We start from the raw sequence: 24,985 nt of genomic DNA, 5'->3' as shown, positions 1-24,985 counted from the left end.
ACAGATGACACAACACTCTATACAGAAAACCCAAAAATGCCACCAAAAAACTGCTAGAACTGATTAATGAATTCAGTGAAGTTGTAGGATACATAACCAATGTACAGAAATCTGTTGCATTTCTTTGTCTTTTAAATTTTTTTTTATTTGAGTAGGCTCCTTGTTCAATGTGAGCCCCATGTGAGGCTTGAACTCAGAACTCTGAAATCAAGACCTGAACTGAGATCAAAGTTGGACCTTCAACCAACTGAGCCGCTCAGGTGCTCTGTTATATTTCTATACACCAATAATGAAGCAGTGGCAGAAAGAGAAATTAAGCAATCAATCCCATTTACCATTGCACCAAAAACAGTAAGATACCTAGGAATAGACCTAACCAAACAGGTGAAAGAACTGTACTCTGAAAACCACAAAACACTAAAGAAAGTAACTTTCATAGTAGCTTAACTCCTTCTGCCTGGTTATGTCTAATTGAAAGTTTCTCACTGTGTCAAAGAAATGTTTGTAGAAATAATTTGAGGTCCCCAGGAACATTAGCTGTTCAGGATCACTTCAATCCAATTTTAGGGACTAAGATTTTCTGGGTTACTCTGATAGAGTTGTAATTTGGGTTGTTTTCCTTCTTGATCACCTTTACAAAGCAGTCAGAGCACAAGAGATTTATCAGGGTTCCTATTCTTGGTAGACCCTGGAATCTACCTTTAGTTTCTTAAGCCCTATAAACTTTTAAAAGCATTATTTAGGGGCACCTGGGTGGCTCAGTTGGTTAAGCATCTGCTTTTGGCTCAGGTCATGATCCCAGGGTCCTGGGATTGAGTCTACATTGGGCTCCCTGCTCAGTGGGAAGTCTGTTTCTCCCCATCTCTCTGCCCCTCCCCCCATTACATACATGTGTGTGCATGCATATGCTCTCTGCTATCTTTCTCTTTCCAATAAATAAATAAAATCTTTTAAAACAAGCATGATTTAGCTTCTCAATGGACTCTTCTGGAAACAGAAATTCCCTAAGAAGATGGGGCCTGAAACCAACCTCTCTGGAGGTCAATCTCTTTGGATTTAAATACACACATAGATTTTGAATTGGTGATATTCATCACTTCGTTAATTCTCCAATGCCTTTATATATTTTTTCCCTTTTCTTCCTTTCTTTCTCCCTCCTTGTGTCCTTTCCTTCCTTCCTCTTTGATATCTTGCCTAGTTTTCTTGTTTTTCTCTACAGAAAGCTTGGTCCAAATGACGTAGTCTGCTTCACTGTAAGTGGAAATCTCCTCAATACAACTTCCTATCCTACTTAAGATTATAATACAATTTTCCCATGACATTAAATATTCTTCAAAATAATATTAAATTATATTCCTATAGAAAATATGTTTACCTGTTGTTCTAGGATCATATTCTTCTCTCGCTCTACATTGAGAACCATTCTCTTTGTATATTCTAGTTGCTTCTCTAGAAGAGTACAGCGAGACTGGGCTGAGCTTAACTGTATAGTAATATCTGTGAAAAAGCAAAAGTAATAATGTGTTATCACATAAATCAGAGATTTGGTTATCACAAGAAATACATTATATAAATCCAATCAAGAACTAAAAGTTTAAGGATCCTTTAGTTATTTTTTTTTTTTTTTAAGATTTATTTATTTTATTCAGCACGAGAGAGAGACTGAGAGGCAGAGACACAGGCAGAGGGAGAAGCAGGCTCCATGCAGGGAGCCCGACATGGGACTCGATCCCAGATCCCCAGGATCACACCCCAGGCTGCAGGCGGCGCCAAACTGCTGCACCACTGGGGCTGCCCGGATTCTTTAGTTCTAAGTACTGACTCTGTAAGAGTTGTGGACATACATTTTGTGAATATCTCATTAACTGCATATAACTAGTTTAACATTGTCTTCCCCTAAAGACCCAAAGAGCAAACTTCTGCTTTCAGTGAGATGTCAGTGACTTGTGGAGTGATAAAAGTCCTGGCTATTCTTGGGAAATGACATCATCTGGAAAAATAGAGGACCTAAAGTCTCTTTCCTATCAATATATTTTTCTCTTTCAGGAAACTCAGGTATATGCATTCTTCCATTCCCATTTCCTCTGCTCCTGACTATTGACAGCATAGTTATTTCCTAAGCTGTAAGCAACCTCTTTCTAATCCTTTAACTTTTTACTTTCCTTAGTTCTTTCTTTCACTCTTGTCCATTTATCTCAGAAAAATTTTTCTCATTTCTTCACTCTATTTATAAGTTGAAACACAAACTTGAACCTTATTTATCAGGATGAATGTAGTAAAAGGAAAAGGAAAGCCATACATTATGAAGTAAAAATTATATAAAGAACTTATGTTCTAAATCTCTAAAACTTATGTCCAGATGTCCTTTCTGTAAATTCTACAGAAACTTCTAGTTACTATTTCCTCTAATCTCCTCTAATTAATCTTTCAAGTTAATCAAAGTTTTTATTTATTTTTATGGTTTCTGTATTTAATTACTAGTGTTGCTTTATATTTTCAAATTTTAAAAACCAATGTTGACTGAAAATATAAAGTATTTCAATTATATTATGGGTAAAACGAGATTTTGTTGGTATTCTGAAAATATTCTAATTTCTAAACACAATTTGTCTAAAAACTTAATTTTTCTTTTAATCTCAAGAATTTACAAACTGGAATAAAATGTAATAGAAGTAAGCTCAAAATGATATCCATTTAATGCAAATATCAAATTATCTGTGAAAAAGGCCTCAAGGTTTGAATATATATAAGAATAAAGAATTTGAGTAAATCTTAGACTGGGCTTATTATTTTCAAGTTGTAAACTCTGATAACTCTTTGTTTCTGAGGGCTATTAGATTTCCTCACCCTTTTTCTGCTTTATCAGTTCCTGGTGTGCCAAATTTCTCTCATTTGTTTCTTTCTCCAAGGCCTTTTTATACTCTGCTGCTTCTCTGGAGAGAATGTTTAGGTTATCTTCAGCTTGTGTTCTCTCCAATTCTAAACGATGAATCTTTTCCTGAAGAGTTTTTAAGGCTAACATAAGAGCTGTTGAAAAAAAATTTGCTTGTTACTTCAGTGAAAATTTGTGAACATTTACATAGTAGCAATAAAAGTGAACACTATATTTTTGTTAGTGAGCCAGAAAAACATATAAGCAATATATATCCCCCCTCCCCAAATCACTAAAACTCTACAGAGGGACAAACTTTTCCAACATATCCTCCAAAAACAGTATATTTATGATTATATTTAGTTATTTTCTAGATTTGAGACAACCAATAATCAAAATTTAATTCAATAAAATAATTATCTTCAAATAATGTACAGCCTAGGAGTCATAAGAATCTGAGTATGGGGATCCCTGGGTGGCGCAGCGGTTTAGTGCCTGCCTTTGGCCCAGGGCGCGATCCTGGAGACCCGGGATCGAATCCCACGTCAGGCTCCCGGTGCATGGAGCCTGCTTCTCCCTCTGCCTGTGTCTCTGCTTCTCTCTCTCTCTCTCTGTGTGTGTGTGACTATCATAAAAAAAAAAAAAAAAGAATCTGAGTATGGATAAAGAAAATGAAGATATAGTATCACTCATTGACAAGGAAATTTAGGTTTAATGTTAAAGCTGTGTTTCAGTTCTTGATATTTTTAGTTTTAGTTAAATCACAAACATTTATTGTTTCTTTGTCTAAGATATAGTACTAATAATCAGAGCATATGTGTTACAATACAATTTCTTCCACCAGAAAAAAAAAATTATAACCTAGTGATTTAACTCATGTCAGGCTTGAAAGATTTTAAGTGGTATATATACTACTGTGATTTTGATTTAGCTATATTAATATCATCATGATTCAGGTAAGTTCAGAGTCATAAAATTTTCAAATAACACTTTCTATTCAGTTATAACTTCAAACCAGAAAACTAGAGAGGAATGGAATATAAGTAAATGCTATAGGTTAATTTTCCTATGCCAGCATACCTTGCTTTATTGTGCTTCACTTTGTTGCACTTCACAGATAACACATTTTTTATAAATTGAAGGTTTGCAGCAATCTATGCTGAGTAAATTTACTAGCACCATTTTCCCAACAGCATTTGCTTATTTCATGTTTCTGGGTCACATTCTGGTAATTTCAAACTTTTCATTATTAATATATTTGCTTAGGAGATCTGTGATCAGTGATTACGACTCACTGAAAGCTCAGATGATCTTAATATTTTTAGCAATAAAGTATTTTTTAGTTATGATGTGTAGCACATTGTTTTTTTTTAGAGACAATGCTACTGCACAATTAATGGTCTACAGTATAGTCCAAATGTAACTTTTTTATGCATTGGGAAACCAAAAAATTCATTTGTCTCAGTTTCTTGTGATATATATTCATTTTATTGTGCTGGTCTGGAACCGAATCCACAGTACCTCCAAGGTATGCCTGGAATTTATATCCAATTAGAAATAGGTTTGCTAGAGATTACTATTTCCTTTTTCTTTTTTTGTTTTAAACACTACAATACTTATATTTTGTAGTTACTCCAATGTACTAGCTTCCCAAGGAATTTTCAAGGGTAATTTTGGAAACAGGCAATTTCTGAATTTAATCCTTGAATAAGATACTTTACTTAATTCACTAGTATTCTAATCATCTAGTTTAGAAGGATTCCAAATCTGACTTTTTAGGTCAAAGAGCATTTTCCTATTTTCTCATGATATTTAAGGATAAATTTGTAATATGTGTCTAGTTGGTTAATTTTCATCTTTTTAATAAAAGATTTTATTTAGTTATTTCACACAGAGAGAGAGAGGGAGAGCATGAGCAGAGGGCAGAGGGGAGGGGCACAGGGAGAGGGAGAAGTAGACTCCCCACTGAGCAGGGAGCCCAATGTGGGGCTTCATCCCAGGACCCTGGGACCATGACTTGATGGAAGGCAGATACTTAACAGACTGAGCTACCCAGATGCCCCTGGTTAATCCTCATCTCATAGCTCAAGAAGCCAAAATAAAAAATGTTAAATAACTTATCCATGGTTATAGAAACTTTAATCAACATCGTCAAAACTATTAGTTTTTTTTAAACTAATAGTTTTATTAAGATTAAACACACAATCATTATTTTTTACATACAAAGTTTTATATAACATATTTCATATCATTCTCCTAATTCTAAATATTATTTTATATTAGACTTACCTTGGCTATTTGGACTATGTAGCATTTTAGGAGAGGTACCTTCAATGTTTGCATAGTGGGGAGTCTGAGATGATTCATTATTCTGGGTAAATGATGGAAAAAACACTCTTTCTGGAGGTTTAAGATAGCTTCCGACTATACTATGCATTAATTCAGAATCCATTATCTGTAGAGAATAAAGGAATAATGTAGTATGGTATCATTCTTTCATATTTAAATGACAAAAATATTAGACAAAAATTCAAGTGAAACAACATAAATATATATCATATATTGTGGAGTTGTTTCTTTATGAAATTAATCATCACCAATTCAACTATAATAACTCAGCAATACAAGGAAGAAAAATGACTATTTACTGTATAAATAGTATGGACAATTCTGCTGATTTTCAGTGAGCACATGCTCTGGAGCGAGCACTAATTATATGGGTGGTGTGAATTTACTGGTTTCTCAGTTGATCATAAATTCATATACCTCTCCTCATCTAAGTATCTCTCTACAAACAGTATAACTCTAGGGTTTTTAGGGAAAATATAAATTTTAAAAGACAATATAGCTTTAAAACACAGGCCACCTATATAATCCAATCCTCGAAGACTGATTGTTGAACTCCAATGTACTGTCTTCCTAAGGAATTTTCAAGGGTAATTTTGGATATGTCAGTCTCTGAATCTAATCTTTGAATAAGATACAACTCCACTCAATGTACAGTATTCTCCCCCCCCCCTTTTTTTAAAGTAGGCTCCACACCCAGTGTGGACCCTAATGCAGGGCTCAAACTCATGATCATGAAATCAAGACCTGAGCCAAGATCAAGAGTTGGACACTTAAACAACTGAGCCACCCAGGTGCCCCAGTGCACCAGCATTCTAATCATAGTTTAGAATGGTTCTAAATCTGAAGAACCTAAAACAGCTTTATTTTGGCATTCTGGGAGGTTTTATTTAATTTTAATTTTTTATTTTTTAGGAGAGTTTTAGCAGATAATTTTTTGTCTAACTTTCCCCAAATCATTTGTTTTTCTTTCTGTAATTTCAATACTTTAGAAAAGGAGTCCCTTGGTGGCTTAGTTGGTTAAGTGTCCAACTCTTGATCTTGGCTCAGGTCGTGATCTCAGGGTTGTGAGATTGAGCTTTGCGGATCTAAGCTTGGGGTCTTGTTTGAGATTCTCTCTCTCCCTCTCTCTCTCTGCCCCTGCTCCCCTCTCTCCCTCCCTTAAAAAATGAAATAAAAATAAATTGAATATATTAGAAATGTATTCTACTTAAAGATTCTAATCAATGTTAATTAAATTCATAATCACATTGGAAGAAACAGTAATAATTGTTCACACAAAAAACAATTCTTTAAAATGTGAATTTAGGGGTGCCTAGGTGGCTCAGTCACTTAAGCATTTGGCTCTTAATTTTAGCTCAGGCCATGATCTCAGGATCATGAGATCAAGCCCTGTGGTGGGCTCTGTGCTCAGCATGAAGTCTGCTAGTCCCTTTCCTTCCCCCTCTGCTCCTCCCCTGTTGGGACAGGCTCTCTTTCTCTAAAATAAATAAAATCTTTAAAATGTAAATTTAGAATTCCATTATATAATTAGCCTATTTTAGTTTTTGAGAACTGCACATTTTCAGTGATTTTACTACCTTCCCAATTCATAAGGCAAAGAAAGACATTTCCCATGACTGTATTTCCTGGGAGGATACAGAACATACTTCATTCAGTAGGCTTTCCTACTTTAGCCACTGCCATGATTGGCTGTCTTGAGGATGTTCTGATTTGTCTATTTTGCAAGTTATATAACCTACGGGCACCTGAGTAGTTCAGTAAGTTGGGCATCCTGCTCTTGATTTTGGCTCAAGTCATGATCTCAGGGTCATGGGATCAAGCCCTATGTTGACCTCTAAGCTCAGCAGGGAGTCTGCTTGAGATTCTCTTCCCTCACCCTCCCCTCTTTGCCCCTCCCTCCCATTCACACACACATACTCTCTCTAAAATAAAAATAAATAAATCTTAAAAAAATAAAAATAAATAAAAGTTAAATAGTCTAGGAAGTGTTGCTAGAATATTTGATGCTCTTTGCTCTTGAGAAGCAATCATTTTTTGCTATTGTTATTCGTACCATCTACCATTTACTAACCAGGTCTCCATCCCTCCAGGTTTTTGCTGCTCCCCATGGGAGACTGCATCTATCTAAGTTGCTGTTTCCTTGAAAAACAAGAGAACAAAGTTAGTCACAGCTGGCTCACAATGAAGCAGAGGTAGGATCCCAAAATACAGAGGTTCTGAACATGGATGTACATCTTCAGAAAGAGGTATGTGGGGCAGCCCGGGTGGCTCAGCGGTTTAGCGCCACCTTCAGCCCAGGGTGTGATCCTGGAAACCCGGGATCGAGTCCCACGTCGGGCTCCCTGCATGGAGCCTGCTTCTCCCTCTGTCTGTGTCTCTGACTCTCTCTCTCTCTGTCTCTTATGAATAAATAAAATCTTAAAAAAAAAAAAGAAAAAGAAAGAAAGAGGTGTGTGGCTGAAGCTGGAATTACTCAAGATATCTCAGTTTTCGGCTCCTGGCGAGTTTCTCCAATAATAAAAAGAGTGAAATTTTGCCATTGGTCACTATACCCTGAGGTCCTCGGGAGGATTCTGCTTCCTTTTTACCAAATATAATATTTGTTTTACAAACTGGATTTTGCACCAGTTAAAAAAATAAATTCAAATTTGAGGTTTTTAATGTAAATGAAATGAGTACTTAGAAGATGCCAATAAGTTAAAAATTAGACTAAAGTTTATTTAAATGTGTAAAAACAGCTTAAAGTGGGCATAGGCAGAATAACAATCCACTGGTAGTTGAAGAAAAAGAAAGGAAGCAGTAAAGAAATGAGAGAAGACATGCTATGATGCTCAGGGGATGTCACTGTAATAGAGGTCCCAGTTTAACCCTTGCAATCTAGTCCTTTGTTATAAACAAGTGCCTAAGACCACTAGAAGTTTATTTACATACATAACTTTGGCATTCTAGGAGAAAAACTCACTCTGAAGATGGAAGAAGTATAGAAAGCTTGATCCAAAGTCAAAGCCGTACTTGATGGAGGAAAGGAGATGACCACCGTGGTGGTCATTCTTATTCATCCCTGATTCAGTCCCACGGACCCACATGTTGGTGTTAGGAAGGGAGAGGACTGTAAGTAAAAACTGAGAAATATTTCACCAATATTTCTATAAAAGGTAGGGGCATTAACTGTCCTGCCTTGTATGGAATGCTATATTCCAATAAAGAGGAAAGTTGCTAGAGACCACTAACACAGTTTTGGCATTTTGAGGTCTCTGTGCATTGTCCATACTGCTCAGCAAGAGTTAGAGAGCAGCTGAAAGGAATATATTCATGGGCATGTATGACGGAAATTTCTAGAGAAAAAATTTCTGAAAATAAAGAGAGGTGCCTAAGCCCCAACCTCCAAGGATTCTGGCATGTCTGGTATGGAGCCTAGCTGTAGATCATTAAAAAGACCTCAGGAAATCTTGTGGAGTATTTCAGAGGATTTGCAAGTGGGGGCAAAAGGCTGTGAAATGTGGGCCTCATTTGCATCAATAATCTGGTAAAGTTTAGGGAAACTCAAGTTATAACTAGAACCATTAATGACAGCTTGTATACAACCAGGGAAATTACCCATTTTCTCTATGGTATATAAAATTAAGATACCTTCATGGGCTAAACTAAGGAGCCACTGCATAAAGAATTACCGCCCCCCCCAAAAAAAAAACTGTGCTAGACACAAACACTGTACTGCAAAGCCTTTTAACTCATTCTTTAGGAAGCAATTGTTCCAAAATGGTCCTTTTTAACAACCAGCATCTATTCCTGCTAGTGGCTGAATATGCCATCATTTCTGCATAAACCCATAGGACTACTAGAGAGGCGGCATTAGGAGACAGAGATACTACAATGGGTTTTAGGAATGGGGTACTCTGTTTCCTATACTGCTAAATTTTGTTGTTAGTGTTGTTTTTGAGAGAGAGCGAGAGCAAGAGAAAGAGAGAGAGAGAGAGAATGTGTGTGTGAGATAGGGGCAGAGGAAGAGAGAATCTTAAGCACAAAGCCCAATGTGAGGCTTGATCCGACCACCCTGAGATCATGACCTTAGCCAAAACCAGGAGTTGAACACTTAACCAACTGAGTCACCCAGGCACCCCACCCTATACTACTAATTCTTTCAAGTTTAGATTTTAACTTAGTGAAACTGGAGAAAGATCAACAGCTATTTCATTTACCTGGTTTTCTTTGTGTATGCATCTAGGTTAGCTTACTTTAAGAGTAAACTCAGTAAAAGTTAAAACTAACTGTATTTTATTTTTAATATATAGCACTTTAAAAAGTACTATAACTATTGAGTAGGATAATTTGTGGTTACAGAACTTGCCTTATAGATACCCTAATAGATATTACAAACTTATAGTATACATCTAAAATGTTAAGACAGTGATATAAAAACCAACTGATCAGTGGAAACTAGTACATATAAGAGTTTAACATAAATACTTGCATGGGTTTATTCCATGTTTGTTGATTAAATAAATGTTAGAAAAATTTTAGGAAAAAGAATAGTTAAACCTTTATCTTACTCCATTCATCAACGGAAATTTCAAATATTTCATAGAGCCAGCTAATAATTAAAAACTTCAAAAATTATTTAAAAAATAAATGAATAGCTAAAACAATCTTAGAAACAGTAAGGTGTTTCGCATTTAAAACTATGGTAAAAATAGGGACGCCTGGGTAGCTCAGGGGTTGTGCATCTGCCTTTGGCTCAGGGCGTGATCCTGGAGTTCCTGGAGCCCATTTCTCCCTCTATGTCTCTGCCTCTCTCTGTGTCTCTCATGAATAAATAAATAAAATCTTTATTTTATTATTTTTAAATAAAATCTTTAAAAAAACAACTATGGTAAGAATAAAAGATACAAAGGCTAAATTAAAATTCATACTATAAAATATAAAAATAACGAACAAAAGTGAAAGGCAAAAGAATTCAAAAGAGGGACACCTGGGTGGCTCAGTCAGTTAACCCTCTGACTCTTGATTTTGGCTCAGGTCATGATCTCAGGGTTGTGAAATCAGTCTTTGCTCAGTGGGGAGTTTGCTTTCTCTCCTTCTCCCTTTATTCCTCCCCCCTCTCCCCCACTCATGTGCTCTCTCTTTCTCCAAAACAAATTAATATATCTCAAAAAAAAGAATGAGAAAGAAAATATTTATGATGAAGGACAAAGGGTTAATATTGCTAATATAGAAAAAGCTTTTATATAAATAAATTATATAAATCTAGTATATAACACCATAATAGAAAAATGCCAAAAGATTACAAGTCAATTTACAGAAAAATGTAGCCAATAAAAAAATAAATCTTAGCAATAATGAAAGAAAAGCAGTTATATCCAGTTATAAAAGTAACCTTTGGAGTTTGACCTCAGTTCAAATCCTGGACCTGCCACTTACCATCTTTCTGACTTTCAGAAAAACTTTTACTTTTCTGGGTCTCAATTTCCTTCTCTACATAATTAGAATGTATCTCATAGGGTGCTATAATTAGATGAGATAAGATAGTGTATATAAAGCACTCAATTTATGTCTGCAGAATATGCACTTTCTGTGAGCAAAATATGTATTTGATAAATGACAGCCATATTTATTTTAAAAGAAAACATATTTCCAATGAATTATAATGGAATGGGACAGAATTAAACCTAGTAGAAAACAGAGTGTGTCTCATGTGGTAAAGGTAAAATCAACCCATATTTATTTTAAAAGAAAACAAGGAAATACCATTCTTTTACATTTCAAAGTTCTTTTAAGGGCACAAAAATAGGCCAAAGGTCTAGAATAGTCAGAACACTTTTGAAGAACAATAGTATAAAGAAATTTGTCCCGTCAGTTATCAAGACTTAACATGAAACAAAAATAACTGAAACAGTGATACAGTTAAGAGGGACAGATGAATAGACTAATAGAACACAATAGCTTAGAAAGAGATCAAACCTTTGTAATAACTTGATAAATGACAAAAGTAGAACTTCGTATCAGTGGAGAACAGCTGGCCTATAATTGGTGACTATTGTCCTATAATTGGTGACAATCAGGCCAATTGATCTTCAAAATTTAAAAACTGGATCCCCATTTCACACTATATAAAAAATTAAATCCATATGTGTTAAAAACTAAAATGTAAAAAGCAGTATATCTGGGAGAAAATGTTTTTAGCAGCTTGGGTTACAAAGTCTTTTTAAAACATGAAACAAAAGTCCCTAACTATTAAGTGAGAAGATTAATTTAACATTAAAAAAATCATAAAATACCATTACAAAGGTGAAAAGAAAATCCATGGCCTGAGAGAGGATATTTACATGAATATAGCTAACAAATAATTAGGAAAATAAGATATTAAATTTTAAGAGATGACATACCCAATAAAAAAGGGACAAAAGTTATTCATTGAACAACTGTGTAGTGAAAAAGAATGAACTAGACAGCAACATGTACCCTCATGGACAAATCTTAAAAATATGATGGAGGGGATCCCTGGGTGGCTCAGTGGTTTAAGCGCCTCCCTTCAGTCCAGGGCGTGATCCTAGGGTCCAGGGATCGAATCCCACGTTGGGCTCCCTGCATGGAGCCTACTTATCCCTCTGCCTGTGTCTCTGCCTCTCTCTCTCTCTCTCTCTCTCCCCGTCTCTCATGAATAAATAAAATCTTAAAAAAAAATGATGAAGGAAAAAAAGGATATGCAGAAGAATATGTTCAATATATCAGGCATGTAAAAATAGTATTACAAATTATTACACATACATATTCATATGTATCAAAGTATAAAGACAAGCAAAAGATAATACCAAAATCAGAATGGTAGTTAAGAGGGTGAGAGTACAAAGAGGTGATTAGAGAGGGGCATTCAGGTGTTGGTTATACAGTTTAGTGAATCTTTTTTTTTTTAATCTTTTTATATAACTGACTTTATTTTTGAAAATTTTAGAAAGTAGCAATTTAAATATAGATCATTCTTGCTACTCTGCAAACTTGAGAATGGCCAACTTGTATTGAATTCTTACTGTGATTTGAGGCCCTGTACATGCAGTATCTCATCTAAACCTTTTAACTATTCTATGAGGTAGGTATTATTATTACTATTATTTTCATTTTACAAATAAAGAGGCAGAGAGGTCACTCAAGGTCATACAACTTGCAAGTGGTGAAGCCAGGATTTAAACCTAGCCAGTTCAATTCCAAAGCCTAGGTTCTTAATCACTATGTTAAATAGCCCAGAGTTTATGGACATTTGCAGTTAGCCAGGTGTGAGATGATGATGTTGCATTTGGATTAGAGTGGTGACAATGGAGATGAAGAGAGCGTATAGAAGCAGGATTTATCTTGAAGATGTAAGTAATGAACTGGATGATTAGAGGAAATCATCCTCTAAGAGGAAAAGGGAGAAATCAAGTTTTCTAGCTTAAATAACTGGGTAGATGATAGTGCCATTTATTTAAAAAAATACTAAGATAATAGCTAATACTCATATAGTACTGATATGTGTCAAATGCTAGTCTGAGTGTAAGACATCCAAGATAAGACATGAAATAGGTAGTTTCACAGAAGAGTCTAAATTAGGTTGGAGGAGAGATCTAGTATAGAAATATAAATAATTGCATTATCAGCATATGGATGGTATAGAAAATAGAAGTCACTAAAAAGGAAGAGTATATATAGAAAAGATTTAAGATAAGGAAGGAAAACAAGAGAAAGGAAACCTATAAGGGGAAAAGAATCAGAAAAGCATGATGTCAGAAATGAAGAGAGGAGACTATTTCAAGAAGGGGCTCTTGAGGGTAGTATTAATATATAATAAATAAAAGTAATTTCTCTCCCTTATGGCTTTTAGATGGAATGCCTCCCATTGTGTCCGGGTTCTCTGTGATGATCCCATCTCCAGATTTCCCTGGACCCTGGATGGATTCCATTGCTGTGGAATAGAGGACCCTCTGCATCCCAGACCGCTTAGTATCAGGCACATTTTGTGAATTCTCCTCTTCTTTCTCTTTGAGGGTATGGTCTAAGATGTGGATTCCCAGCAAAAGGCTATGGTCCATGATTTTGAAGCTTTCCAGCACCCGGCAGTCTCTCTGAAGTGTTTTCATGAGCGCGTTGTATGTTTCTGCGTCAAAGTATAACCCTTCGTGCATGTCTTGCAGGAAATCTAAGTCCTTAAACGTGGGGTTGGATTTTTCTCTCTCCTTTCGGGATGCTCTTTGCTTATAAGTGGAGCCTTTCAGGTCATAAGTGAAGTGCATTCTCATGGAGCGCGGTAAGATGTTGTTCATTACCACAATCCTGATATTAATGCCCCCTGATTGCATGCAATACAGTCCGTAAAATTTTGGCAAGAGAGTCCTTGGGTTCTGGTTTAAATTCATGTAATAGCCTGGCAGTAGCTTCTGAAGGAATTCAGCTTCTTTATGCTGAACGGTTTTGATGATAAATTCATCATCACTGGTCACAAAAAACAAGGATCCACTGGCTCCAGGGTTAGACAGCTCTATTAGAGGTTCACTGCAGATGGAATACAAGTAATCATCAGGTCTGATACCAAAAAGTTCTCTGAAATATCGGAATGCTAGTGAAGCATACGTCTTAAATCTGAAGTCTGGGTAATGATGTGCTGGGGTCAGATTGTCTCCTTCACTGGGCAGGAACATGCTTTCCACCACATAAAAGTCTTGCATGAGGACATCTCTATCTGGCTTGGAAGTGAGATTCCCCACTGTGTATCCTATTCTCAGCTGAATAGCACCTTTGATAGCAGATGATGCAGTCTTTTTATAAGTTTTTTTTCTTCATTCTGTTTTCCAGGTGTGGCATCTCCATTTTCAGCAGCAGACGACATCTTTGTGAATGAAATGGCAAGTCATCTGCAGTCGGTCATGGTGGGGGACCTATTCATTGTTGAAAATGTTTTCCTTCCCAAGTTTCTCACCCGGGCAGCATTCGGGGGCCTCTGCTGTCGAGACCAGTTGCGCCACAGTCTGCAGGTTCTCTGGATGTAGTTGCCTCCCCACGGCGCCGGGAGCTCTGTGCCAGCGAGGGGCAGGAGGGGGCGGGGGCTATTTCAAGAAGTCGTTTATTTTTTTTTTAAGAATTTATTTATTTATTTATTTATTCATTCATTCATTCATTCATTCATTCATTCATGAGAGACACACACAGAGACACAGGCAGAGGGAGAAGCAGGCTCCACGCAGGGAGCCCAACGAGGGACTCGATTCCCTAACTCCAGGATCACGCCCTGGGCCTAAGGCAGGCGCTAAACCGCTAGCCACCCAGGTATACCCAAAGGAGTAGTTTAGATAAAAAAAAAAAAAAAAAGTCAACCGATTTTGAAGAGGAAGAGACTACTGATGGTATAATGTAAGAACTGAAGACAGTTCCAAAGGCCCCATACTAAAATGGCATGTAGAGGAAGAGAAACTAGTAAAGACATAGAAATTTTATTCAAATTAGGATGTCCTTTTGCAGAGAACTTCAATTACCTGCCTTAAAATCACACAGCACTCATAAATTGTGTCAGGTCATCCATCCTGTGAGCTAACCTGCCATAAGTCACCGTGCAATTAAGTGTACCCATCATGCAAGTCACTTGCACAGCTAATAATTTTCATTCTTGAAAACTTCTTGGCAGGAACTACATTATATACATTTTCACTGACCGAATTCATTATTCCTCCAAAATTCATATGTTGATGCTCTCACCTCCAGTATTTTAGACTGACTGTATTTAGAGATAGGGCCTTAAAAAGGTGATCAAGTTTAAACGAAACTTTTAGGATTGGCTCTAATCCAATCTAACTGGTGTCCTTGTAAAAAGAGGAAATTTGGATATACAAATTTTATGCCAGGGATATATCAGGAAAGACCAAGTGAAGCCAGTGGGAAGACAACCATCTGCAAGCCAAAGAGAGAGACCTCAGAAGAAACCAATCTACTGACATCTTGATCTCAGACTTGTAGCATCCAGAACTGTGAGAAATAAATTTCAGTTGTTTAAGGCACCCAGTCTGTGGTATGGTATTTGTTTCCGAAGCCCTAGCAAACTAACATACTGACTGTAACTTATACCTTTGTTTCACAGTGAATGAAACACAGGAATAGTGACAGGGATATAACAACACACGCTTAAGGTTTATGCTATTCAGATGACATAATAAAGTTATTTGCAATTTAGAGTTTTCTACTTGATAAGATGTGAAAGTTATGTAACTCTGCCTTGATTTATTTTCCCCCTATAATTGACCTTTACTAATTTCTTAAGCTTAATAAATTGAAGAGTAAATTATTAATGTGCTATCGTGTATGCAATAATTTAAAATAATTAAAAATTTCCCAGCATAATCAAATGGGAGAATAAAACTAAAATCGTGCTTTTGACTCATATTTAATTTATATGTATTTGTATTAGTTTTTTATCCAAATTTTAGCATTTTTACCCAAAATACTGTAAAATATTTATTCCATTAATTGTTTATATTAAAAATGAAAGAATACTGCTATAGATAAGAATTAAAGTGTCATGGAAAAATTATAGCATTGTAAAGTTATAAAAATATGAGACATTTGAATTACAGGGACATTCAAAATAACTAACTGAAGGTTAAGGTACAAATTCAGGTAACTTTAGAATACAGTGAAATAAAAGTCTTTGATTTTTTTAAAAAAATTATTTATTTGAGAGAGAGCACATGGGGTGGGGAGAGTGGCAGAAGCTGTCTCCCCACTGACCAAGGAGCCCAACATGGGGCTCGGTCCTAGGATCCTGAGATCATGACCTGAGCCAAAGGCAGATGCTTAACCTACTAACCCACCCAGGCGCCTCTAAAGTCTGGTTTTTAAAAAAGCATTATCTCATATTTTCCTCCAATAAGTATTAAGAGGTAGCAAAGGATATATTTCAAGTTATTTAGTTTGAAACAGTGGTGACTATATTCAAAACATTTAAGAAGTCCATGGTACCATCAATCTGTATAAGTCATAAATATTTGGGAGTTCTAGAAATATGGGGAAATTTCATATATCTATTTAAAATTTAGATCAGCTGCAATATTCTCAGTTTATAGATATAGGAGCCAAAGTCCAGAGACACTAACTAATTTGCTTAAGGTCACACAGCTCAAATTTCCTGCACTCCAAAATCCATGAAGCTAGAGAAAAATATTCTCTCTTAAGGACTCTGGTTGATTTAGATTGATCTAAACGGAGACTATCCTAATGGAAAGTCATCAGGAAAATGCCTTCTGGAGAGAAATGGGAGGTAAGAAACACTGAACCAAGCATAGAATCATGTAATCTTAGTAGAGTCTCCGAGCATCTTAGAGGCCATCTGTTCTAATTGTTTCTATCAACACGAACTTGTTCTCACACAATCTTTAACAAGTCATCTAAGCTCTGCTAAAGGTCTTCAGAAAGACAGAGTTCATCATGCTGAATTCAAAGCTGCTTTCTCTGATTTTCATGGATTAAACAGATTTGGGGAGAAAAAAGTAGAGCTTCTAACTTATTGATGTAGATGTTGCATTGAACATTGGTAACTATTATATTACATACTGAATTCAACTAACAAAAACTTGCTGAAGAATTTGTAATCACTTTCAAACTTCAAATTTCATCAGCGTAACTGAAACGCCTGTTAAAGAGTAAGCCCATCCCCCAATTAGGGCAAAATTGATAAACCAAATGGAGATGACTCAATCATATAACTGATAATTTATTTCTGATTAAATCTCAGTAGATCCAGATTAACACAGCTGAATACTAACTTAGGAGATGACTTTAACATGCTCTGGTCACCAAGACCAGAAGATTCCTTCCTTCTTAATACCTTAATAGTGTTTTTTTTTAATAAATTAATTTTTATTGGTGTTCAATTTACCAACATACAGAATAACACCCAGTGCTCATCCCGTCAAGTGTCCCCCTCAGTGCCCGTCACCCATTCACCCCCACCCCCCGCCCTCCTCCCCTTCCACCACCCCTAGTTCGTTTCCCAGAGTTAGGAGTCTTTATGTTCTGTGTCCCTTTCTGATATTTCCCACACATTTCTTCTCCCTTCCCTTATATTCCCTTTCACTATTATTCATATTCCCCAAATGAATGAGAACATACACTGTTTGTCTTTCTCCGATTGACTTACTTCACTCAGCATAATACCCTCCAGTTCCATCCACGTTGAAGCAAATGGTGGGTATTTGTCGTTTCTAATGGGTGAGTAATATTCCATTGTATACATAAACCACATCTTCTTTATCCATTCATCTGTCGATGGACACCGAGGCTCCTTCCACAGTTTGGCTACTGTGGACATGGCTGCTAGAAACATCGGGGTGCAGGTGTCCCGGCGTTTCATTGCATCTGTATCTTTGGGGTAAATCCCCAACAGTGCAATTGCTGGGTCGTAGGGCAGGTCTATTTTTAACTCTTTGAGGAACCTCCACACAGTTCTCCAGAGTGGCTGCACCAGTTCACATTCCCACCAACAGTGTAAGAGGGTTCCCTTTTCTCCGCATCCTCTCCAACATTTGTTGTTTCCTGCCTTGTTAATTTTCCCCATTCTCTCTAGTGTGAGGTGGTATCTCATTGTGGTTTTGATTTGTATTTCCCTGATGGCCAGTGATGCAGAGCATTTTCTCATGTGCATGTTGGCATGTCTATGTCTTCCTCTGTGAGATTTCTCTTCATGTCCTTTGCCCATTTCATGATTGGATTGTTTGTTTCTTTGCTGTTGAGTTTAATAAGTTCTTTATAGATTTTGGAAACTAGCCCTTTATCTGATATGTTATTTGCAAATATCTTCTCCCAAAGTGTAGGTTGTCTTTGAGTTTTGTTGACTGTATCCTTTGCTGTGCAAAAGCTTCTTATCTTGATAAAGTCCCAATAGTTCATTTTTGCTTTTGTTTCTTTTGCTTTCGTGGATGTGGATGTATCTTGCAAGAAGTTACTGTGGCCAAGTTCAAAAAGGGTGTTGCCTGTGTTCTCCTCTAGGATTTTGATGGAATCTTGTCTCACATTTAGATCTTTCATCCATTTTGAGTTTATCTTTGTGTATGGTGCAAGAAAGTGGTCTAGTTTCATTCTTCTGCATGGGGATGTCCAATTTTCCCAGCACCATTTATTGAAGAGACTGTCTTTCTTCCAGTGGATAGTCTTTCCTCCTTTATCGAATATTAGTTGACCATAAAGTTCAGGGTCCACTTCTGGGTTCTCTATTCTGTTCCATTGATCTATGTGTCTGTTTTTGTGCCAGTACCACACTGTCTTGATGACCACAGCTTTGTAGTACAACCTGAAATCTGGCATTGTGATGCCCCCAGCTATGGTTTTCTTTTTTAAAATTCCCCTGGCTATTCGGGGTCTTTTCTTTTTTTTTTTTTAATAAATTAATTTTTATTGGTGTTCAATTTACCAACATACAGAATAACACCCAGTGCTCATCCCGTCAAGTGTCCCCCTCAGTGCCCGTCACCCATTCACCCCCACCCCCGCCCTCCTCCCCTTCCCCCACCCCTAGTTCGTTTCCCAGAGTTAGGAGTCTTTATGTTCTGTGTCCCTTTCTGATATTTCCCACACATTTCTTCTCCCTTCCCTTATATTCCCTTTCACTCCTTAATAGTGTTTTAAAAATGATTTACCATATACATAATACATACATGTATAGTTAAAGGAATTATAACAAAAAAAATTTCTTGTGTATCTCCACCTAGATTAAGAAAAGTGTGATAAATATTGCTGTGGAAGCCCTCTGTGCGCCTTCCCCATCTCTTGCTTTGAATTTTGTGTTACTCATTTTAATGCCTATCAAGTTTGATCACATTTATAAGTATCCTTACCAGTATATTATTTGGTGATGTAGTTTTTAAACTTTATATAAATGGAACCATACTTTTCTCACAAAGTATTTTGGTATTTATGTTGGAACATGAAGCTATATGGTATTCATTTTCACTTCTGTATAGTATTCCACCACAGAACACAGATCTTCGAAGGCATTAATTCCAATCACTCCCCTCCAGATTCATATAATACTATGATTCTGAAATTTTTAGTTCTATTTTTATTTCAACCACACAAATGAGATAATATTGCTTTGATTTACAAAGTCAATGCAATGTTTGCCTACAAGTTTTCTTTGCTCATTGTGGTGGACATTATGAGGCACTGCCTGGATTCCCTTTCAGGAATGTGAACTTTTCCCACAGCTCCTAGGAATGCTGCCAGAAAGTGGCTCTTGGCTGTTGGCCCTCTTTGGGGATTGCTCTGTCTAAAGAATACTGTCTCATTTAAGGTCAAAGCTCCTTCCAGGAGCAGCCCACATTCAATGAAAGTAAAAATATCTGACCCTCTTGCTCCAACTCAAGTCAACTCTGAAGGATCACCTCATCTCCAGAGCTCCCTGTATTATCAGTGAAACTTTTGTTGGGTCTTCACTGAAGCTGGACTTTTCTGCCTAATACTGCTTCCTTCCTCTCTCTTTCACATGTATCAATCCCAAGAATGGTCTCTAATAAATGTGTATGCTTGGAACTTTAACTAAAGAAATACTTAAAAGCCAGTATTTAAAGCACTTTTCTTCAGAGAAGATTTCTATTTGTTTCTGTTGGGTCTTCAGGGCACCCCAAACCCAAGGCACCATTAAACTTAACTTTTATATTGAGATTTTTTTTGGCAGTATGAATTCCAACTCCAAACCCACAAGAGAACAGAATTATGATGAAGAGAGATTCCTTTAGTCCACTCCATTTAAAGCCAAGGATGAAACGGTGTCACTCTGAAGAGCAGGTTATTTTCCTGTCATTAACCGAAGGTTTTATCTTTTGGGGATCCCAGCTTTTTACACTGTAGTGTCCAAACTTACCAGTGAGCATGGCCATCTAAATTTGTCCCCTGCCCCATGCAAGCAGAAACACCTCCTTAATGCCCAGATTCTGGGCCATGAGAGATCACAGAAGATGTCCTCAGGGATAAAATGGGTTCTAGGTCTCATTTATACCTGTGGAACTGGATTTCTCATTACATACAGCCTCATATTTTCCTCTTGCTTTGCTTCCAACTCAGCCATGCCTTTCAAAAGGTATTTTAACATTTTATACAGCATTTCTGTGTTCTTTACCAGAGGAGGTTTCTCTGAACATCTAATCTGTCATATTGCTTGAGACTATAACAACTTTGTGGGAAGCCTGGGTGGCTGCTCAGTGTTTGAGCATCTGCCTTTGGCTCCGGGTGTGATCCCAGGGTCTGGGATCAAGTCCCACATTGGGCTCTCTGGGAGGAGCCTGCTTTTCCCTCTGCCTATGTCTCTGCTTCTCTTTCTGTGAGTCTCTCATGAATAAATAAATAAAATCTTTTTTTTTTTTTTAAAAGAAACTGTAACAATTTCACACATATTTAAGAGATGCTAAATGCTTCAGGTCAACCAGTTTTAATTACACATAGAATGAGAATTATGCTTTAAAAAAGGAAAGAGTTTATATCTTTCCATTCAGTTAAAGTTCTCAAAGCTACTCCATATTGTAAAGTTAATAGCAGAAAGTGAATATTATTTGGTTACTCATTAATTAAATAAAGAGTTCACTAGCAGGATTCAACAATAGAGTACCTGGTAAATAATCTGTAAACTGAGAGTAAGAAAACCACACTATAGGGGTATCTGGCTGGCTCAGTTGTTAGAGCATGACTCTTGATCTCAGGGTTGTGAGTTCAAGCCCTATGTTGGGTGCAAAGATTTTTTAAGAGTGAAATCTTTAGGGATGCCTGGGTGGCTAAGTCAGTTGAGCATACTACTCTTGGTTTGGGCTTGGGTCATGATCTCAGGGTCTGGGGATTAAGCCCCATGCTTGAGATTCTTTCTCTCTCTCTGCCCCTCCAAACACCACCCCACCCCACCCCACTTGCACACATGCTCATATACACTCTCTCAAAAAAAGGTGAAATTAAAAAAAAAAAAAGAAAAGCACACTATAAACTTTTAAGATTATGCAATGACCTTATAGGAATACCATAACTATTACATTCCCAAAAATTCAGAAGCAGTTTAATCATATGATTCAGTGATTATCATGTATAATATATTAACGGTAGTAACAAATCTTACATTTTTTTTTTACAAATCTTACATTTAATATAATGACCACTTGACATTCAAATTGATCTATTTAACACAATTCATAATTATTTTTTTTTCCATTCGTTTAAGATTTTATTTATTTATTCATGAGAGACACACACACAGAGAGAGGCAGAGACATAGGCAGAGGGAGAAGCAGGCCCCACGCTGGGAGCCAGATGCGGGACGCGATCCCGGGCCTCCAGGATCAGGCCCTGGACCTAAGGCGGTGCCAAACTGCCGAGTCACCCGGGCTGCCCCACAATTCATAATTAACTTTAAAAATAATCCTTACTAGATTTGAAAAATCATCATTTTACAACAATCACAGTAAAGATTAATTTAGGCAAGAAGCATTAATGCTAAATTCAAAGGTAGAAATTTTGACAAGGAGTGGGATATCTACATGGTCTCCTCTACAGGTTGCTTATAAGCTTCAAGAGAAAAAGGAGTAACTGCATAATAGAGAAACAGAATAACACTTTAATTGGATGATTAAAATTAACATCACCCCTAAGAAGATGGACACATCATGTTGTGTCTGTATGTGAAACCATGAAAAGGACATGTCACTTAAGCAGTATTCTGGCCAGGAATGTATAACCTGAATCTCAACATAAGAAAACATCATTAAAGCCCCAAATGAAAAACATTCTATTTTTTATAGAGGGGGAAAGCATTTTCCTTAAAAAATATCAATGTTTTAGGGGATCCCTGGGTGGCTCGGCAGTTTAGCGCCTGCCTTTGGCCCAGGGCATGGACGGTCCTGGAGTCCCGGGATCGAGTCCTGCGTTGGGCTCCCAGCGTGGAGCCTGCTTCTCCCTCTGCCTGTGCCTCTGCCTCTCTCTCTCTCTCTCTCTCTCTCTATGTCTATCATGAATAAATAAATATATTTTTAAAAATCAATGTCTTAAAAGACAATGACATTCTGGGCATATCCAAAAGAACTGAAAGCAGGATCTCTTGAGAAAATATCTGTCATAATGGCATCACTCACAATAGTCAAAAGGTGGAGTCACCCAAATATCCATGAGTAGACAAACAAAATGTTTTTACATACAATGGAATTTAATTTGGCTTTAAGCAAAATTTGACACACATGGATAAACACTGAGGACATTATGCTAAATGAACTACGCCAGCCCCAAAAAAGACAAAAAAAAATGTATTTTTTGATTCCCTTCTAAGAGGTATCTGGAGTAGTCAAGTTCATAGAAACAGAAAGTGGAATGGGGCCGAGGGGAAGGGAAAATGGGGAGTTACAGAGATTCAGTTTTCCCAGATGAAAAAGTTCTGTTGCACAATAATGTGTGGCAGGGGAGACAAGTTAAAAACAAGATATGACTCAATGGGATCAGTTCTGTAACAAAAGCATACACAGAGTGTCATGGGAATACAAAAGAGATATTATCTAACTCTTCCTGATTGATGGAGAAATAAGTAAAGCCAGAAATAATTTAGAATTACAAACAGTTTTGAAAGAGGAGTTTAGGTGAATATGCCAGAGTGGACATACCCACTAACTTTTGCTCCCTCTTAGAAAAATTCTAAAATAATATTAATTTTTTTAAAAAAGATATCAACCTGCAAGGACAACAAAACTTTGGAAAAATAGAAAACAGATGTACAAATAGTAATTGATTTAGCTAATGCAAAAAAGGCAGTCTCCTAACCCAAGTAAGAAAAGTGACTCTTAAGTTGACTCTGCAGAATCTCCAAATAGCTCAGGAATTAGCTGCACCTCTGTAAGTGATAGTTAAGATAGAGCCAAACACTAGAAAACAGGATGAAAGTTTAGGTCAGAAGTAAATTGTATGTCCAAACTCCCTTCATCTCTCTATGAAGCCAGAAGACTCCTTTACCCCTATCTGGGAGAAAGACTAGTTTTGTTTTTTCTACGAAGAGGGAACTATAGAGTATTTCTGGATTAAGGGACACTCAGCATAGGTGAGGGTGGGGCACCAGACTCAAAGTAGGACTATTCAGCTCTCAGAACACTGGTAGTCTAGATTATATCCAAGGGGAGATGGGAAGATCCTTATGAAGGGGATACGACTAGCCCAAGTTAACAAAGATACTAAAGATGATAAAATAAATGGATTGCATGGACTTGGAGTTTCCAATCAGTTTTTTAGTGACTGACTCTTAGATATAAGTTGTTTGATCAAGTCTTACCAAACATTGAGGAAAGATATGAAAGAGACCAAAACAAGCAAACAAGGGGCTTAACAGGAACAAAAAAACTTGGAAATATTTATTTAGTGAAGATAGAATGAAAAATCCCTGAGGGACATGACAGACCAAAGCAAATTTGGCTGGAGCACAGTGAATAGCTGTTGGCAGTAAGAGGTGGCTAAAAAGGTATGCAAAGGCCAAACCACAAAGGACTTTGTACAGCACAGTGAAGAGTCTGTCTTCTGTAGGATCAGGCAATGGGGAGCAAATGAACGATATAAAGGAAAATAATGTTTGCATTCTGACAAGGTAATTCAGATGGCTATGAGATAGACCGGAAGAGGAAGACATCTTTGGCAGGGGGACAAGAGGTTACTGAAGTAATTAAAACAAGGAAAAATATAGGCCTGAATTAAGACTGGAGTAGATGAGATGAACATGAAAGACACTGAGAAGATACAATCAAAAGGACTTAGGAACCAACTAGATATGTGAAATGGGGAAATGGGGGAGAGGAAAGAATAAAAATTTTCACTTGGGCAAGTGAAGAGATGGTGGTGGCACTCAAAGAAATAATACAAAAGGAGATACAAGTCTAATGGAAGACAATGAATTCTGCTTTAGATATGTCAAGTTTGAGGTACTGGAGACAGAGCTATTCAGCAATCAGACTGAAATATGGGTCCAGTGTTTAGGTAAGCAGGTTAGGCTAGATCTAGAGATATAGATTTGGTTATCAATTAGATCACCCAAGAATATAAAGCTTAGCAATTTTCACTGTGTGTGTGTGTGTGTGTGTATGTGTGTGTGTGCATGGGATGGGGTGGCTGAGATTCAATGCCTTTGTCCATTAGAAAGCTACTGTTATCTATCCATTGTGGTGCCCCACAGACACGTTGAGGCTAAGAATTATAAAGTTAGAGGAGAGGGATCCCTGGGTGGCGCAGCGGTTTGGCGCCTGCCTTTGGCCCAGGGCGCGATCCTGGAGACCCGGGATCGAATCCCACGTCGGGCTCCCGGTGCATGGAGCCTGCTTCTCCCTCTGCCTGTGTCTCTCTGCCTCTCTCTCTCTATCTGTGTGACTGTCATAAATAAATAAAAATTAAAAAAAAAAAAGTTAGAGGAGAGAAAAAGGTGGAGCTCAGAATGCTAAAGACCACTGGCATTTAGAAGGCAAATGAAGGAATAAAATACCTCAAAGGAGATCAAAGAAATAGGGAGGAAAAGTAGGAGAAAGAGGTAATGTAATGAAGGAGTCAAAGTGAGACAAGTAAATGTTTAGTTGTCTACCTTTAATAGAAGTAGAATTGTGATGCCTCTAGTTTTGCTTTTCTTTTCAAGACTGCTTTGGCTATTTGGGATCTTTTGTGGTTCCATACACACTATTGGATTGTTTGTTCTAGCTCCATGAAAAATGCAGTTGGTATTTTGATAGGGATTACATTAAATGTGTACAGCATTGCTTTGGGTAA

General features: G+C 37.1%; 2 protein-coding genes across 5 annotated transcripts in view; both read right to left on the bottom strand.

Moving 5' to 3' along the window:
• Positions 1 to 24,985, bottom strand: part of CEP57L1 (centrosomal protein 57 like 1) — a 71,370-nt gene that overhangs the window by 20,890 nt on the left and 25,495 nt on the right. For 3 of the 4 annotated variants that reach the window (XM_055330396.1, XM_055330398.1, XM_055330400.1), the window contains exons 2-5: positions 7,293 to 7,360; positions 5,162 to 5,327; positions 2,848 to 3,027; positions 1,376 to 1,497 (exon numbers count right to left, since the gene is read on the bottom strand). In XM_055330396.1, the coding sequence (XP_055186371.1) occupies positions 1,376 to 1,497; positions 2,848 to 3,027; positions 5,162 to 5,324 (465 nt within the window). In that variant the 5' untranslated portion in view covers positions 5,325 to 5,327; positions 7,293 to 7,360. The remainder of the gene's footprint in view (positions 1 to 1,375; positions 1,498 to 2,847; positions 3,028 to 5,161; positions 5,328 to 7,292; positions 7,361 to 24,985) is intronic. The other variant, XM_055330397.1, reaches the window with a different exon arrangement.
• Positions 12,270 to 14,270, bottom strand: LOC129512842 (phosphatidylinositol 4-phosphate 5-kinase type-1 beta-like). The gene is given in 2 exon segments (XM_055330401.1): positions 12,270 to 14,019; positions 14,022 to 14,270. Coding segments are annotated over 2 exon segments (1,047 nt in total). The 5' UTR covers positions 14,076 to 14,270; the 3' UTR covers positions 12,270 to 13,026.

Source organism: Nyctereutes procyonoides, unplaced genomic scaffold (genome assembly GCF_905146905.1).
Source record: "Nyctereutes procyonoides isolate TBG_1078 unplaced genomic scaffold, NYPRO_anot_genome, whole genome shotgun sequence".
Taxonomy (NCBI): Eukaryota; Metazoa; Chordata; class Mammalia; order Carnivora; family Canidae; genus Nyctereutes; species Nyctereutes procyonoides.
This window is presented reverse-complemented; position numbering and strand designations above follow the sequence as displayed.